Source organism: Galeopterus variegatus, unplaced genomic scaffold (genome assembly GCF_000696425.1).
Source record: "Galeopterus variegatus unplaced genomic scaffold, G_variegatus-3.0.2 Scaffold11175, whole genome shotgun sequence".
NCBI lineage: Eukaryota > Metazoa > Chordata > Mammalia > Dermoptera > Cynocephalidae > Galeopterus > Galeopterus variegatus.
This window is the reverse complement of record NW_007737286.1, coordinates 19,554-37,386: the sequence shown is the minus strand read 5'-3', so window position 1 is coordinate 37,386 and position 17,833 is coordinate 19,554. Positions and strand designations below refer to the sequence as shown.

General features: G+C 36.9%; 1 protein-coding gene across 1 annotated transcript in view; it reads right to left on the bottom strand.

Moving 5' to 3' along the window:
* The window catches only part of GINS1 (GINS complex subunit 1 (Psf1 homolog)), a 33,658-nt gene that overhangs the window by 6,523 nt on the left and 9,302 nt on the right, over nt 1–17,833 (bottom strand). Inside the window, exons 5-7 of the mRNA XM_008594623.1 lie at nt 10,612–10,732; nt 2,281–2,477; nt 1,899–2,129 (exon numbers count right to left, since the gene is read on the bottom strand). Coding sequence (XP_008592845.1) covers nt 1,899–2,129; nt 2,281–2,477; nt 10,612–10,732 — 549 coding nt within the window. The remainder of the gene's footprint in view (nt 1–1,898; nt 2,130–2,280; nt 2,478–10,611; nt 10,733–17,833) is intronic.

The following is a 17,833-nucleotide window of genomic DNA, read 5'->3' as shown; positions in this document are numbered from 1 at the left end:
GTATGTGGGATCCGAACCCTCGGACGGGAGCGCCGCCGCGCTTCCCAAGCAGCACACTATCCAGTGCGCCACCGGGCCGGCCCTATCTGAATATCTTTTATTTTGAAAAATGTTGGTTCCTTACTCACATTACCTATTTGCTCTATTCTTCAATATGTAAACTATTTTAAAATATCAGTAACAATATTATTACTAACAATATGATTAATAAAAACAAGTTAAGATCTCTTTGCAATTCCTTTGACCTTAGAACATATCCACTAGGGATAAACAATCAATTTATGTTTTGAAATAATTAAAATAATTCCTAGATTCTGGGAAGATGGCAGAGTAGGAGGTATCAGGAATCTGTTTCCCCACTTCAACAACAATTGCACTGGCAGACTCTGCCTGATATACTATTTTGGAACTCTGGGATCTTCCAGGAGGAGGCTTGGTCAGTTGGCCAGTAAGTTGTGGTTAATTTCAGTCAATTTCAGCTCTTGGCACAATAGTAGCTACCCATCCCCTGCCCCCAACCCCATGACAGGGAGCTGTGCATGTATTTCTGGGGCAACTGGTACATGGGCTGCAGGAACATGGTGGGCAAAAGAACCTGTGCTCTGACTGCTGACTGATGTTTCTCATCACAGAGGTGCAGCAATGAGGTGGGCAGCCACTGTTGTTGCATCTCCCCCAACTGCTGCAAGCCCCTCTCCCTCCAGCAGAAGTGATTCCCAGGGGATTTAAAGAACCAGCACCCATTCTCCTATCCACTTTATTTTTCTCTTATTCCCCTTTTGGGAGTCAGACATTAAAGACTATGACATTCAAAAGCAACTGCACTTATAGGAGAAATTAGAAAGTTACTGTGCATGCCTAGGGAAAGGCAGGCACAGGCTCAGAAAAGACTTGAGAAGATTACACTTCAGGCTGATCCTTGGCACAGACACAGCCTACAACAATCAGAAAAATAAAAACAGTGGGCCGGCCCGGTGGCGCACTGGATGGTGCGCCGCTTGGGAAGCGCGGCGGCGCTCCTGCCCGAGGGTTCGGATCCCACATACAGACCGGCCGCTCACTGGCTGAGCGAGGTGCGGGTGCAACACCGAGGGTTGCGATCCCGTGCCGGTCCCGGTCTGGTACCGGCGCAACACTGAGGGTTGCGATCCGTTGCCGGTCACGAAAAAAGACAAAAAAAAAGGGAAAAAAATAAATAAATAAATAACTGTCTTAATGATGCTCACCAAAGTAAAGGAAGATATGGAGAAAGTTAAGAAAATACACAGAAACAAAACAAAAATATCAAGAAAGAGACAGAAAATCTAAAAAGACTAAAAAGATATTCTGGAGCTGAAAACTATAATAACTGAAATAAAAAACTGGCCAGAGGGATTCGAAGGCAGATTTGAGCAGGCAAAAGAATAAGCAAACTTGAAGACAGAATAACATAAACAATTGAGTCTGAGGAACAGGAAGAAAAAAGGCTGAAGAAAAGGAGAGAGCCTAAGAGACCTGTGGGACACCATCAAGTGAGTCAACATACACATTGTGGAAGTCCCAGAAGGGGAAAGACAAAGGGAGAGAGTCTTTGAAAATATAATAGCTGAAAATTTCCTAAGTTTTCTTAATAAGACATAAATACAAACATCCAAGAAACTCAACAAACTTCAAGATAATCTTAAAGAGACCCAAATTTAGACACATAATCAAACTTTCCAAAGACAAAATAGCAAGAAAGAGAACTCTTTGACTCTTTTGTAAGAACACTTAGCTTAAAAGACAAACACATTGTTCAGCTGTACAAAAACATTCCTTTCTTTACATCATTATTCTATAAGTTTTTCCTATTTTTAAAATATTTTATTTTTTTACTTTTTAAGTGTTTTCATTAAAAACCAAGACCCAAACACCCACACTAGCCTAGGCCTATCAGGGTCAGGATCATCAATATCACTGTCCTCCACCTCCACATCTTGTCCCACTGGAAGGTCTATAGGGACAATAACACACGTGGAGCTGTCATCTCCCATGATAGCAATGCCTTTTTCTGGAACACCTGTTGAAGGCCTGAGGCCCTTCTTGAGGTGGGTGTCACTGTTTTCAGAAATATGTCCTGTAAGCAGATAATAGATAATGAAAATTTCTCTCTATTAATGAGAACATTTCAGTGTTAGGGTACATGTTTTCAAACTTTTAAAGGAGCTTGTTGAGGTCTGCAAAAGCTTCCGCTAAACCCTTCACTGGGAATTTTCTTAGGCATTCTTCTTATCCTCCTCCTATAGTTTCCTTTTCTCTTGCCTCGTAGTCAGGTATGCATTCCTTTTCCAGTTCCAACATCTCCTCATTCATGAATTCCTCAGGAACCACCACTAGGAGTCCCTCAATGTCATCCTCATCCACACCCAGGTTAAAGTTGTTTGCCATCTCAACCACTACCTTCTTGACTTTTGCAACCTCATCATCATTGGCAAAATCCTTTGAAGTCATGGATGAATCTCTTCAGTGTTTTCCTCCAGATGCCATTCATACACTTCTTGTGACAACACCCCAAGCTTTAGCAAGGCTCTTGATACAGAATTGCAGCAGTGTCTTCACAGTGTCTTCCACAGCCTACTTCCTCAGGTAGTACATCTTAAAAGCTTCATTGGTTGGATCTAAGAGGCGTCTTTGGAGGAAGAAACACCACTTTGATATTGGGATGAAGATCACCAATAAAAGGAAGATGTGCAGAAGCATTATCAACAATAAAAGTTGTTATTCTCCAAATAGTACTTCTCCATTTCACTGGCATAGCAATGCAGTAGGGTATCTTGGAACAGAAGCTGGGTTATCCATGACTTCTTACTGCTCTTGCAGTACACAGGCAATGTGTGCTTTTTAATATACTTGAAGACCCTGGGATTCTCACTGTGCCAGATCACAAAGGGTTTCACTTTGCAGCCTGAAACACTGCCCCCAAGCAAGACTGTTACTGGGTCCTTAAAAGCCTTGAAACCTGACACTGACTTGTCATCCTTATGGATGAAAGTCCTCATGCATCTATCTCTAGAATAGGAAGGCTTCAACCATATTGAAGATTTGCTCTGGCAACTAATTTTCCTCCACAATCAGCTTATCTACAGTTTCCAAAAATTCTTCAGCTGCCTTAACATTAGCACTCACACTCATTACTCACCTTCACATTACATAATGAATAACAATTCTTGAATCATTTAAAAATCACCCAGAGCTAGCAGTAAATTCAACATTGTAGCTGGGTCCAGCCTTTTCCTTCAACATCATTACAAACTTTTTGCTTTGGCTGTGATCATCACGGTGCTAAGAGGGATACACATCTGTGTCTGGTCTTCAATCCAGGTCATTAGATATATTTGATAATAGGCCCTTCTCAAATTTGTGTTATATCTTGTTGCCTTCAGCGAAGCAGATCTTTTAACAGCTCCCATCACTTTGTTCTTATTCTTCAGGATTGTAGCTATGGTGAAATGGGACATGCCTACCTGGTGAGCAATAATCATCACTGATTTTCCCCCTTCATAGTCCTTAATCATCTTTAATTTCATTTCCAGGTCAATCACTCAATGTGGCCTCCAACTGGCAACATTAGCAGTGGATTATATAACATTATAGGGATGATGATAAACAAAACAACACAATTAAATAAGCACAAGAGAAAATGATGCAGTCAAGAGAAACAGTAACCACGACGAGACCTACTAGTTGATATAACTGTTTTACAGTAAACTTTTTAAAAAACAAAGACAAGGAGTATAGTTTTAGTCCCTTTTCTGTCACTTCTAACAGAATACCTAAAAATTGGGTAATTTATAAAGAAATGGAATTTCTTTCTTACAGTTTTGGAGGCTGGGAAGTCCAAGGTCAACAGGGCACATATAGTGAGGGCAGACTCTCTACAGAGTCCCAAGGCAGGGCAGAACATCACATGGTGAGAGAGCAAAAGAGGGTTCGTGGCTGACTCAGGTCTTTCTCCTTTTAAAAAGCCACAAGTGCCACTCCCATGACAACACATTAATCCATGAATGGGTTAATCCATTCATGAGAGCAGAGCCCTCCTGATCCAGTCACCTCTTGAAGGCCCCCTTTTAAATACCACAGTTGTTTTCCCCACCCTCATAATACCATTACATTGGGTATTAAGTTCCAATGTGAGTTTTGGAGGGATAGTCAAACCATAGTACGTACACTCTAAAATACAATAATAGAAAGTATAGTACAGCAAATACGTAAACCAGAAATATACACAGGTACTTCGAAAAGTTCAGGAAAGATTTGTATAAACTTTTATTTCTATTTTTCTACAAACTTTTTGATGTACCCTTGTAGTTATCATTGTATTAGTCCTTTTTGTGTTGCTATAACAGAACTACCTTAGACTGGGTAATTTATAATGAAAAACAGAGGTTTATTTGGCTTATGATTTTGGGACAGCTGCATCTAGCACAGGCCTCAGGCTTTATGATTTGTATAGTACAGCAAATACGTAAACCAGAAATATACACAGGTACTTCGAAAAGTTCAGGAAAGATTTGTATAAACTTTTATTTCTATTTTTCTACAAACTTTTTGATGTACCCTTGTAGTTATCATTGTATTAGTCCTTTTTGTGTTGCTATAACAGAACTACCTTAGACTGGGTAATTTATAATGAAAAACAGAGGTTTATTTGGCTTATGATTTTGGGACAGCTGCATCTAGCACAGGCCTCAGGCTGCTTCTACTCATGGCAGAAAGTGGCAGGCAGCCGGCGGGTACAAGCAGATCACATGGCAAGAGGAAGCAAGAGAACAAGAGAGAGAGGAGGTGCCAGGGTCATATAAACAACCACCTCTCGCAGGAATTAATAGAGCGAAAACTCACTCATTACTCCCCTGACCCAGGGAGAGCATTAATCCATTCATGAGGGATCTTCCCCCATGACTCAATCAGTTTCCAACACCGCCACAGTAGGGATCGGACTTCCACATTAGTTTTGGTGGGGACAACATATCCAAACTCGATCACTCATTATCAAGTATTATATACTTTATAGAATTGTATGTGCTACGCTTTTATACAAGTGGCAGTGCAGTTGCTTTGTTTACACCAGCATCACTATAACTACATGAGTAATGTGCTGCACTATGAGGTTATGATGGCTTGCTATGTCATTAAGCAATGGAAAGTTTTCAGCTCTGTTCAAATCTTATGGGACCACCGTCACATATGCAGTCCATCATTGACCAAAATGTCATTATGTGGCACTGTATTACTGTAACAACATTTTGTAACTCCAATATTTATTGTTCACATGATTTAAGAAACAAATAAATTTTAAAAATACACAATTTTTAGTCTAAAAGCAAGTATTATTGTAACTTTGGTTTGTAACTCCACACTTTGTTTTCTACATAATTTAAGACACTAATGCATTTAGGAGATTCACTAGTTTATGTTTGGGGACAACGTATAAAAATGTAATTTTGTAATAACAATCAAAAGAAGTAGGGATAAAACTTTAAAGGACCAGAATTTTTGTATTTGTAATTTTGTTATTGAAATTAAGCTGCTAAAAATTCAAATTAGAATGTTATAACTTTAGGATATTAAATATATTCCCCATTTTAACCACAAAGAAAATAGCTATAGAATATACACAAAGAAAAGGAGAAATGAATTTTAATGTTTCACACAAAAAAATCAACTAAATACAAAAGATAGTAATGCAGGAAATGAGGGAGAAAAAAGTCACAAGGCATATAGAAAACAAACAGCAAAATGACAGAAGTCTCTCCTTATCAGTAATTACTTTTAAGGTAAGTGAATTAAATTATTCAATTAAAAGACAGAGATTGGTAGGATGAATTAATAACATGGTCCAACTATGTTTTCTACAAGAGACCCACTGTAGACCCAGACAGAATTAGACTGAAAGTCAAAGGATGGAAGAAGATATTCCATGCAAATAATTGCCAAAAGAGAATAGGAGTGGCTATACTAATATGAGACAAAATAGACTTTAAATCAAAAGAGCTTACAAGAGACAAATAAGGACACTATACGTTAATAAAAGATTTAATACAGCAAGAAGATATAACAATTATAAACATTTACACATCTAATAACACTTCATCAAAATACGTGAAGCAAAAACTGACAGTATTAAAGGGAGAAATAGACAATATTAGTTGGAGACTTCAATACCCACTCTCAATAATAGAACAATCAGACAGAAGATAGATAAGGAAATAGAAGACTTAAAACAAAAACCACCTATATATAACAGACATATACAGGACATGTTACCCAATGACAACAGCATACACATTCTTCATAAGTGCACATGGGACATTTTCCAGGATAGACTATGCTAGGCCAGAAATTAAGTCTCAATAGGTTTAAAAAGAAAAGTATTTTCTCCAACCACAACAAGATGGAGTTAGAAATCAAAACCAGAAGTAAAACTGGAAAATTCACACATTTGTGAAATTAAATAACACACTCTTAAACAAACAATGGATGAAAGAAGAAATCACAAGGAAAATTAGAAAATACTTAGAGATGAATGAAAACAAAAACACAACATATCAAAATTTATAGGATGCAGCAAAAGCAGTGCTAAGTGAAAAATTTATAGATATAAATGCCCACTTAAAAAACAAGAAAGATTTCAAATGAACAACCTAACTTTATACCTTAAGGAACTAGAAAAAAAGAAAAGCTATACCCAAAGCTAGAAGAAGAAAGGAAATAATAATTAGAGCAGAGATAAACAAAATAGAAAACAGAAAAAAAAAAAAATGAAGAAAATCAATGAAACTAAAAGTTGGCTCATTGAAAAGGTCAACGAAATTGATAAATCTTTAGCTAGATGGACAAGAAAAAAAGAAAGAAATTCAAACTGCAAAATGAGAAACAAAAGTGGGGACGTTACTGTGAATTCTACAGAAATAAAAAGGATTGTAAGAGAGTACTACAAACAATTATACACCAACGAATTGTATGACCTAGACAAGAGAAGGCTCTCACCAGATGTGCCCCCTGGACCTGGGACTTCCCAGCCTCCAAAACTAAGAAATAAATTTTACTTCTTTATACATTATCCAGTTTCAGGTATTCTGTTATAAGCAACAGAAAATGGACTAATAGAGATAGAAAGGAGATTTAACTGGTATTCAAAAATACCTCAACAAAAGAAAAGGATGGCTTCACTGATGAATTCTACCAAACATGTAAAGAAGAATGAAAACCAATCCTTCTCAAACTTTTCCAAAACACTAAAGAGGAGATAACACTTCCTAACTTATTTAATGAGGCTGCATTACCCTAATACCAAAACCAGAAAAACACTATAAGAAAAATACAAACCATTATCCCTTATGAACATGAATGCAAAAAACCTCAACACAATAGTAGCAAACTAAATTCAGCAGCATATTAAAAGTGTTACTCGCTCTTTTGGGGTCAATTGGGATCTATTCCTGGAATACAAGGGTGGTTGAGGTTATGAAAACTGATAAGTGTAATATACCACAATAATAGAATGAAGGAAAAAAACTACATGATCATCTTTATTGATGCAGAAAAAGCATTTGACAAAATTCAACGCTCTGTAATGATTAAAAATACTCAACAAACTAGGAATAGAAGAATACTACCTCAACATAATAAAAGCCATATATAAAAAATCCACAGCAAACATCGTACTCAGTGGTGAAAGATTGAAAGCTTTTCTCTAAGTTCAGGAAAAGGGCAAGGATTCCTGCTTTCACCACTTTTATTCAATATAGAACTGGAAGTTATAGCCAGAGTAGTTAGGCAAGAAAAAGAAATTAAAGTTATCTAAATTGAAAAGGAAGAACTAAAATCATCTGTTTGTAGATAATATGATCTTATATGTAGAAAACCTAAAGATCCTACAAAAAGACTTTCAGAATTAAATGAATTCTGCAAAGTATCAGGATACATAGTCAACACACAAAAATCAGTTCCATGTCTATACTTAACAACGAACAATCTGAAAAGGAAATTACAAAAGTAATTCCATTTACTGTAGTATGAAAAAGAATAAAATACTTAGGAATTAACTTGACCAGGGAGGTGGACTACTTGGACAATAAAAATCTCAGAGCAACACTGAAATTAAAGACAACATCAATAATTGGGATCACATCCCATGTTCATGGATTGGAAAACTTAATGTTAAGATGTCAACACTATGGGCTGGCCCAATGGCGCACTCGGTAGAGTGCGGCACTTGGGAGTGCGGTGGCGCTCCCGCCGAGGGTTCGGATCTCATATAGAGGCCGGTCCACTCCCTGGTTGAGCGCGGTGTGGGCGCGACACCGAGGGTTGCGATACCGTTGCCAGTCACGAAAAAAAAAAAAAAGAAAAAAAAAAAAAAAAAGAAGATGTCAACACTACCAAAAGCAATCTACAGAGTTAATGCAATCCTTATCAAAATTCCAAAGGTGTATTTTGGAGAAATAGAAAAACCCATCCTACAATTCATATGGAGTCTCAAGGGACCTCAAATAGCCAAAATAATTTTGAAAAAGAACAAAGGCAGAGACTCACACTTCCTGATTTCAAAACTTACTACAAAGCTACAATAATCAATATACCATAGTTCTGCTATAAAGACAGAAATATTGAGCAAGGGAATAGAATAGAGAAGTCAAAAATAAACCCTTGCATATATGATTAAATGATTTTTGACAAGGTTGTCAAGACCACTGAATGGGGAAAGAACAGTTGTTTCAAGAAATGCTGCTGGGAAAACTGAATAACTGCATGCAAAAGAATGAAGTAAGGGCTGGCTGGTTAGCTCAGCTAGTTAAAGTGCAGCCTTATAACACCAAGGTCACAGGTTTGGATCCCCGTACAGGCCAGCCGCAAAAAAAAAAAAAAAAAAAAGAATGAAGAAGTACCATTACCTAATACCGTATTAAAAAATTAAGTCAAAATGGATAAAAGACCTAAACATGAGATCTAAAACAACACAACACTTAAAAGCTTTACAACACTGGACCTGGCAGTGATTTCTGGGATATGAGAGAAAAGGCACATGCAACAAAAAATAAAATAGACAAATTAACTGCATGAAATTTCAAAAATATTGTGCATCAAAAGACACTATCAAGAGCATAAAAAGGCAACCCACAGAATGAGGGAAAGTATTTGCAAATTATTTATCCAAGGGATTGATATCCAGAATATAGACAGAACTTCTACAACTCTACATCAATCAATCAATAAATAAACAATGCAATTCAAAAATGGGTAAAAGCGGCCGGCCCGGTGGCGCACTGCTACAGTGCGCCGCTTGGGAGCGCGGCAGCGCTCCCGCCGAGGGTTCGGATCCCACATACAGACCGGCCACTCACTGGCTGAGCGAGGTGCGGGCGCAGCACCGAGGGTTGCGATCCGTTGCCGGACACGAAAAAAGACAAAAAAAAGGAAAAACAAAACAAAACAAAAAAAACAAAAATGGGTAAAGGAACTAAATAGATGTTTCTCCAAAGAAGAAATATGAATAGCTAATAAACACATAAAAAGATGCTCAACATCACTAACCATTAGGGAAATGCAAGTCAAAACCACAATGAGATATAATTTTACACCCTTTAGTATGATTATGATTTAAAAATAAGAAGCGTTGGTGAGGATGTGGAAAAATTAGAACCATTGAGCACTGTTGGTGGGAATGTAAAATGCTACATCTGTTGTGGAAAATAGTATAATGGTCCCTCAAAATTTAAACATAGTATTACCATACGATACAGCAATTACACTTCTGGGTATACACCCAAAAGAATTGAAAGCAGGGTCTCAAAGAGATATTTGTACACCCATGTTCATAGCAGATTAATCATGATAGCTAAAACATGGAAGTAACCCAGGTGTCTATCAGTGGATAAATGGATAAGAAAAATGTGGTATATCCATACAAAGGAATATTATTCAGCCTTAAAAAGAAAGGAAATTCTGACATATGCTATAACATGGATGAACCTTAAGGGCATTATGCTAAGTGAAATAAGCCAGTCAGTCCCAAAAAGACAAATATATATGAGGTACTTATGGCAGTCAAAATCATAGAGACAGACAGAATGGTGGCTGCCAGGGATGACAGGGAATCGTGCAGTTATGGTTTAGTGGGAATAGAGTTTCAGTTTTATAAGATGGAAAGAAATCTAGACATGGATGGTGGTAATGGCTGTACAACATTACAAAAATATTTAATATCACCAAACTGTACACTTGAAAACGGTTTAGATGGTAAATTTTAAACAAATAATTTGACTAATCCACCAACTTGAAAGACAGGTTCATTTATTTCATTTTGCATTCAAAATTTAGGGATTGGTTTTCTATTTTGACTTAATTTTGTTTTTATAATAGGTAAAATATTTACATGATTCCAAAGTCCAAAATATTAAAACAGGTATATTCAGAAAATCTTAGCTGTTCTATCCTATTCTGCCATTTCCCAATAGGTACCTTTTTTGGTTTTGATTTATACTTCCTTTCCTTTTTAATAGAAGTTAATATACATTTATATACTCCTCTCTCCTTAGATAAAAGGTTGTACAATCTAATCATTTAAAAAATGTATTTTTAAAAGTATACATACTTCAATATATAGGCTTTTCGGAGGTTTCATATCCTGTGTAATGTCCAAACCTTCATCTCCTCCCAGTGATCTCATATAAGTAGCAAGGGACTTTTTATAACGATTGAACCACTCCATCTGTAAACATAAAGATGGTCATTTGACAAAGTTATAAGAAAACTTGCACAAATTGTATACTCATTCTTTCTAAAACAGCACACATCCCGACACGGATCACTATTGTGACTATCCATTCACATATACTACAAATATTTTTTTTTTCTAAGTAATAGACTTTATTTTTATAACAGTCCTAGGTTTACAGAAATATTGAGCAGAATATACTACGAATGTTACTGATTGCCTTCTAGGATACAGGCACTGGTCTGGGTACTTAGGCTGGATCATTCAACAAAATGAACAAAAACATCTGCCCTCACAGAGCTTACATTCCAACATACTTAATCATAAATCTAAAAAAACATTTGACCAGAAACAGAACCATGGAAAAAACACCATTTCAGATCTCTGCAAATTCTATGCAGATGTTATTTCTGAAAACTATAAATCACTGTTGAGAAAACAACCCAAATGTCCACGAACTGATGAATGGATATGCTCCACATAATGGAAAATTATTCAGCCTTAAATAAGGAAGTTCTGACACATATTACCCATGGATGAACCTTGAGAACATTATGGTAAGTGAAAGAGACAAAAGACCACATACTGCATGATTCTACTCATATAAAAAACCAATAACTGGCAAATCTCTAAAGGCAGAAAGTAGAGTACTGATTTCCAGGAGCTGGGAGGAAGGGAGAGAATGCAGAGTAATTACAAAGGGTACAGGGTTTCTTTTTAGGGTAATGAAAATGTTCTGGAATAAGATGGTGATAATGGAAACACAACTTCATGAATATACTAAAAACCACTGAGTTGTACCCTTTAAAAAGATAAACTTCTGTGTTTGTTAATTATATCTCAGTAAATCTGTTGTTTTTTTAAAAAACTGTTGAGAGAAATGATACAAGACCTAAATATATAGGATATACAATGTTCATTGATTGAATGATTCAATATTGTAATAATATCAACTGATCTATAGATTAAATTCAATCTCAATCAAAATCTGAATTTTTGGGGCCGGCCCCGTGGCACACTCGGGAGAGTGCGGCGCTGGGAGCGCAGCGACGCTCCCGCCGCGGGTTCGGATCCTATATAGGGATGACCGGTGCACTCACTGGCTGAGCGTGGTGCAGGTGACACCACACCAAGGTTTGCAATCCCCTTACCGGTCACGGAAAAGACAAAAAAAAAAAATCTGAATGTTTTGAAAAATAAAACAACAAATTGAATCTAAAATTACATGGAAATGAAAAGGGTCAAAAATAGTTGAAACACTCTTGAAAAACAAGAACAAGATGGAACTTGCTCAAGACACATTATAAAGTTACAATAATTACACCAGTGGAACTGGTACAAGGACAAAGACTAATGGAAGAGAAATCTCTCCATCCAAAATCCACAGATATAATGACACTCAGCTTATGAAAAGGTGGCATCATGCAAACAGCAGTAGGGAATGGAGAATCCTTTCAATTAAATGCTGCTGGGTCATCTCAATATCCATATCCAAAATGAAACTTGATCCTTATAGTATACACAAAAATCAACCCTAATACTGTAGATTTTTTATGAAAGGTAAAATATAGCTCCTACATAGAAAAATATCTTAATCACCTTGGGATAGACAATGATTTCTTCAACTGGACAAAAATTTTAAAACTAACCATAGATTAAAAAATTAATGAATTGATTACATTAATAATAATCCAGAATTTCTGTTTCTTACAAGCTATCTTTAGGAAAGTGAAAAGTCAAAAGCCACAAAGGTGCAGAAAATATCTGAAAAACACAGAACTGACAAAGGACATAAATAAGCAGAATATATAAACACTTCCTACAAAGTAATAAGAAAAAGTCCCAAATGTCCATCAACTGACAACTGGATGCAAAGTAAAAATGAGTAAGAGACTTGAACATGCATTCCACAAAAGAAGACATCCAAATGGCCAATAATCATATAAAAATATGCTAGCTTCATTATCAGTGAAATGCAAATTAAAATCAAATGAGGTACCACGACATACTCACCAGAGAGACTAATATTATACAGACTGATGATGCACAAATGAAATGTGCAGTGACAGGAGCTGGCACACTGTTGATGGGAATGGGAAGGAAATGGCCCTCGGGAAAACCACTGGGCAGCTATCTAGTCAAAATACACACACCCTATCTATTCCTGGAATACAAGGGTGGTACTGAATGCCAAGGGAGCATTTGGCAATGTCTGAAGACATTTTTCGTTGTCATAACTTGGGGAGAGGGAAGCACAATTGGCATCTACTGGGTAAGGCCCAGCGTTGCTACTAAACATCCTAAAATGCACAGGACAGCCCCCAGCAAAGAACTGTATACCTCCAAATGTCAACAGCACCAAGGTTAAAAGACCCAGGATGTGAGTGACCATATAATATATATTGTATACATAAATGATTATAAAAAGAGTCTAAGATACATCAAAATAAAAGAGGTAATATAAATAATTATGTTGGGACAAAGGCATAAACTAATATACGTGGCCTCTCTACTGGTAACTCCACTCCTAGATATATACCAGAAATGTGTACTTATTACCATATTACAAGAATGTTCATAATAGCATTGCTCATCACTGTCAAAAACTGGAAACAACATCAAAAATAAATTGCAATCTCTACTTAGAATGGGATACTTACAGCAGTAAAAAGAAATTAATATATCTAATACCTCAACAGGGTAAAATCTGAAAACTATTAATGTCTAGTGAAAGTCAGTCATAAAAAAATATGAAGGGCTAACTGGTTAGCCCACGTGGTTAGAGCACGGTGTTGGTAACACCAAGGTCAAGGGCTCATATCCCTGTACTGGCCAGCTGCCAAAAGAAAAAGAATATTGTATGAATCTATTCATATAAATTTCAAAAAATGAGCAACACTAAATTAAAGTGTTTAGGGATGCATGCTTAAACGGTAAAATAATATTTTAAAAAGCAAGGAAGTGATTAGTTTGCATAAAAGTCAATAGAGTGGTGACCACTAGGAGGAGGGATACACAGCTTACGGAGTGTTATTCTCTTTCCACAACAGGGTGATGAATACATGGGGATTTCTCAGTGACACATCAGCAAGCTGTACATCATTGTTCTGTGTACCTTGTTTTTGTGTGTGTGTACATATATGTTAGATTTCATTACACAAACTGTTAAAAGGGATCAAAAAGATTCAAAAGGGTTCGAATGGGATGTATGCCTAGATGGTAAAAACTGCATTATATTTTATAATAACAGAAGATAAAAAATAACATTCTGTATTGATAACTATGACTCAAATGAGTCAAAACATAGATCTTTCCACCTCTGTCTTGTCAATAGCATCTCTGCTGAGAGCAACAGAGGGTAACAGACCCCAAAGAGAACAAAAAGTGGAAGAAAAATAAAAAGCTGTTTTGGCAATGAAAGTTTTACCCTCATTCTGTCTCATTCATGGATGAAAGGGCGAAGTAGAATAGACACGTTTCTTCCAGAATAGAACATACTGGTACTGTCACCAAATACTTACTTATGGAAAAATATTAAGAGGAAAGAAAAAAATAACCTATTTCATTATCTCTCATGTGTAATTGGCTCGAAGATTTTATAAATGAAAAGTTACACAATCAAAAAATAGAGCTAAAGAAAACATAAAAGATTTTACTATTTTGAAATCAAGTATTGACGTTTTTACATATTATCTGTATATGCACTTTCATATTCTTCCAACATTCATTTCTCTACACATTAAAGCACAATGGTCTCTATTTCACATTGGTGCCTTATTTTAGTTCTGCTTTTAACTTTTATTGTTATATTAACTCAACAATAGTGAGCTCATCAACAGCCTCACTAATATTTATACTGTGCTGACTGTGGATGAGGAATCTGCTAAAATTTTAACATGCATTATATTACTTACTCCTTGTAATCATTCCCTGATATAGTACTATTATTATTTCCTTTTTATCAATGAAGAACTGAAGTTTTGAGAGATTAGATAATTTAACAAAAGGCAACAGTTAATAAATAATAAGGTGGGGACTTGAACCAAGGTGGCTGGTGCAAGCCCACATGTCCCCGCTGAAGCACTATCCTTGGGTAACACTGGACATTCAGGATGACACTCAGACCTGGTGGTCTCCTGTAAGTTGCAGGAGACACCTGGAAATACTCTTAGCTACTGGTCCAAAACAGTTGATGCAGTTGCTACCACACCACTCTTCCACAAGAGATAGCTGCAGTCTGGTAGAGTGTACTTATATTAATTTCTTGTTTTCATCCTTGAGTTTTTCCAAAACACCACTACCGAGAGTAAGAGGCCAAGAATATTCTTTTATAGATAGATGAGGAGTCTAGGGTAGAATGATGTTGTTCGTCGGTTTTATAGTAATTCACAAACTCTTTAAAGAAACTACAGCAGTTTCCCATTATCTGTGGTTTTGTTCTCTGTGACTTCAGTTACCTGTGGTCAACCGCAGTCCAAAAATATTAAGTGAAAAATTCCAAAACTACACTTCATAAGTTTTAAATTGTGTGCCATTCTGAGTAGCATGATGTAATCTCACAGCATCCAGCTCCATCCAGCCCCATCCTGCCTGGGACATGAATCATCCCTTTGTCTAGTGCATCCATGCTGTACCCACCCTTTAGTTACTTAGTAGCCATCTCGGTTATCATCTCAGTGATCACAAGAAGTTGAAGGAGGAGTATTGTACAGTAAGATATTTGGAGAGAGACAGAGAGAAAAAATATTCACATAACTTTTATTACAGTATATTGTTATAATTGTTCTATTTTATTATTAGTTGCTAATCTCTTATTATGCCTAATTTATAAATTAAACTTCATCATAGGTATGCATGTATAAGAAAAAACAGTATATCGAGGGTTCGGTACAATCCACGGTTTCAGGCATCCATTGGGGGTCTTGGAACTTATTTCCGCCAAATAAGGGAAGACTACTGTATCTCAGGTTTCACTACTCTCAATCAACTTAACCTCTAGACCCATTAATATTCTTTATGATATGGTCATATTTTATTAAAATATGCTAACTAATCGCAGAAAAGTGCTATCCTTAGAGAAACAATGTCCAATATAAAATATAACAGATATGCTTGAATAAATGTATAGTTTGCAATCGACAAAGTTGTAAGAAACATACTAATCTAAATACATAGTGTTCTGTTCATTTCACTATAATACACAAAAAGTACGCTGAAATTAATATTAGTAGATTTGAGCACAGAGTATGAAAATAAACTGAAAACTGAAGTACTGACATGTCATCAATTTCACAGTTACTAGTAAAATTGAGGTAGAGATTACTTATTTGTTTATCCAGAAAATGGACAGAATGATAAAGCAACGAAAGTCAGTCAGCAAACACACTGCCACTTTCAGAACCATGCAGAAGCTAAAGGCAAATGCACTCAACATCTGCCTTCCTCAGCTGTGCGCTACGCTACTCTAACAAAACTGTCAGCATTTCCTGAGTGTCATCCTATGCTGTGTTCCATATGGATGACCTGAGGTAATGTGATGATAAGCCTTGTAATAACCCTGTTGTTTAATAAATAATTAGGCAGGCCTTTGTCCCCTGTTCCTGGGAGATAGCTTCCAAATCTTGAAATTTCTCAGGTGACAGGAGTGTCCTGTTGTTCATGGTGACCCCCAAAGGCATGTGCTAAGAAGGTGACTCAGAGTGGGGGCTGGCCACCTCAGAACCGTGTGCCTAAAGGATCAGGGCTTTGAGCCAGTTGAGGTCAGCCCAACCTCTAGGGAGAAGAGATGGGATGGAGATTGAGCTCAATCACAGGGCCAGTGATCCAATCACACCTGTGAATGAAACCCCAATAAAGACTCTGTCTGGACACCAAATTTTGTGTGAGCATCCCTGGCTGACAATGCTCTGTGTGCACTGATACGTGTAAATGTACCAAGAGGGTGATGTGTCCTGATTCCACAGGGAGGGGGATACCAGAAGCATTGAGTGTGGTACCCTCACAGTCCACACCCTGTGAGTCTCTTCTTTTGGCTGGTTCTAATTTGTATCCTTTCTTGCTATAGTAAAACTATAATTTTAAGTATAGATGGTCCCCAACTTACAATGATTCTACTTATGATTTTTTGACTTTGTGATGATGCAAAAGTGATACCCATTTAGTAAATACTGTACTTTGAATTCTAAATTTTGATCTTTTGTTTTCCTTATTCTTACTTTATTATAAAATTTTTATTTTTAGTACTATAAAATAAGCTTTGTATTAGATGATTTTGCCCAATTGTAGGCTAACACAAGTGTTCTGAGCACTTTTATGGTAGGCTAGGCTAAGCTATGATGTTTGGTAGGTTGGGTGTATTAAATGTATTATCGAGGTACAATATTTTCAAAATATAATGAGTTTATAGGGACGTAACCCCATTATAAGTTGAGGAGCATCTGTATAGTGCTTTCCTGAGTTCTATGAGTCATTTTAGTGAATTACTGAACCTAAGGAGATAGTGGTACCCCCAAACATGTGGCTGGTATGTGAAGCAAAAACAGTCTTCTAGAAGACTCTGTGCTTAATCTTTGAAGTTTGGTCTATCTCCAGGCAGTTAGTGTCAGAAGCTTTTGCAATCCTGTAATAGGTGGGTACTATGATCCTCACTTTGTAAATGAGGAAACTGAGGCATAGAGACAGGTTGAGTTACTCGATAAAGATTAGACACTGGAGAGCCAGGATTTGAACCCAAGTCTGTCTGACTCCAATCCTATGTTCTTAAATGTTGGGCTAGCTTTGGGCCTCAGTGACTAGATAAATCAACAGTTTCATTACAAATATGAATTTGTAATGTTGATTGGGAAAGAGCGTATGTGTATATCTTATTTCATATACATATTTTATGAAAACTCCCAATAATAACGCCAGTTTTTTTTGTTTGTTTGTTTTTTTCCTTTTTGTCTTTTTTTCGTGTCCGGCAACGGATCGCAACCCTCAGTGTCGCGCCCGTACCGGACCAGGACCAGCAACGGGATCGCAACCCTCGGTGTTGCTCCCACACCTCGCTCAGCCAGTGAGTGGGAACCGGTCTGTATGTGGGATCCGAACCCTCGG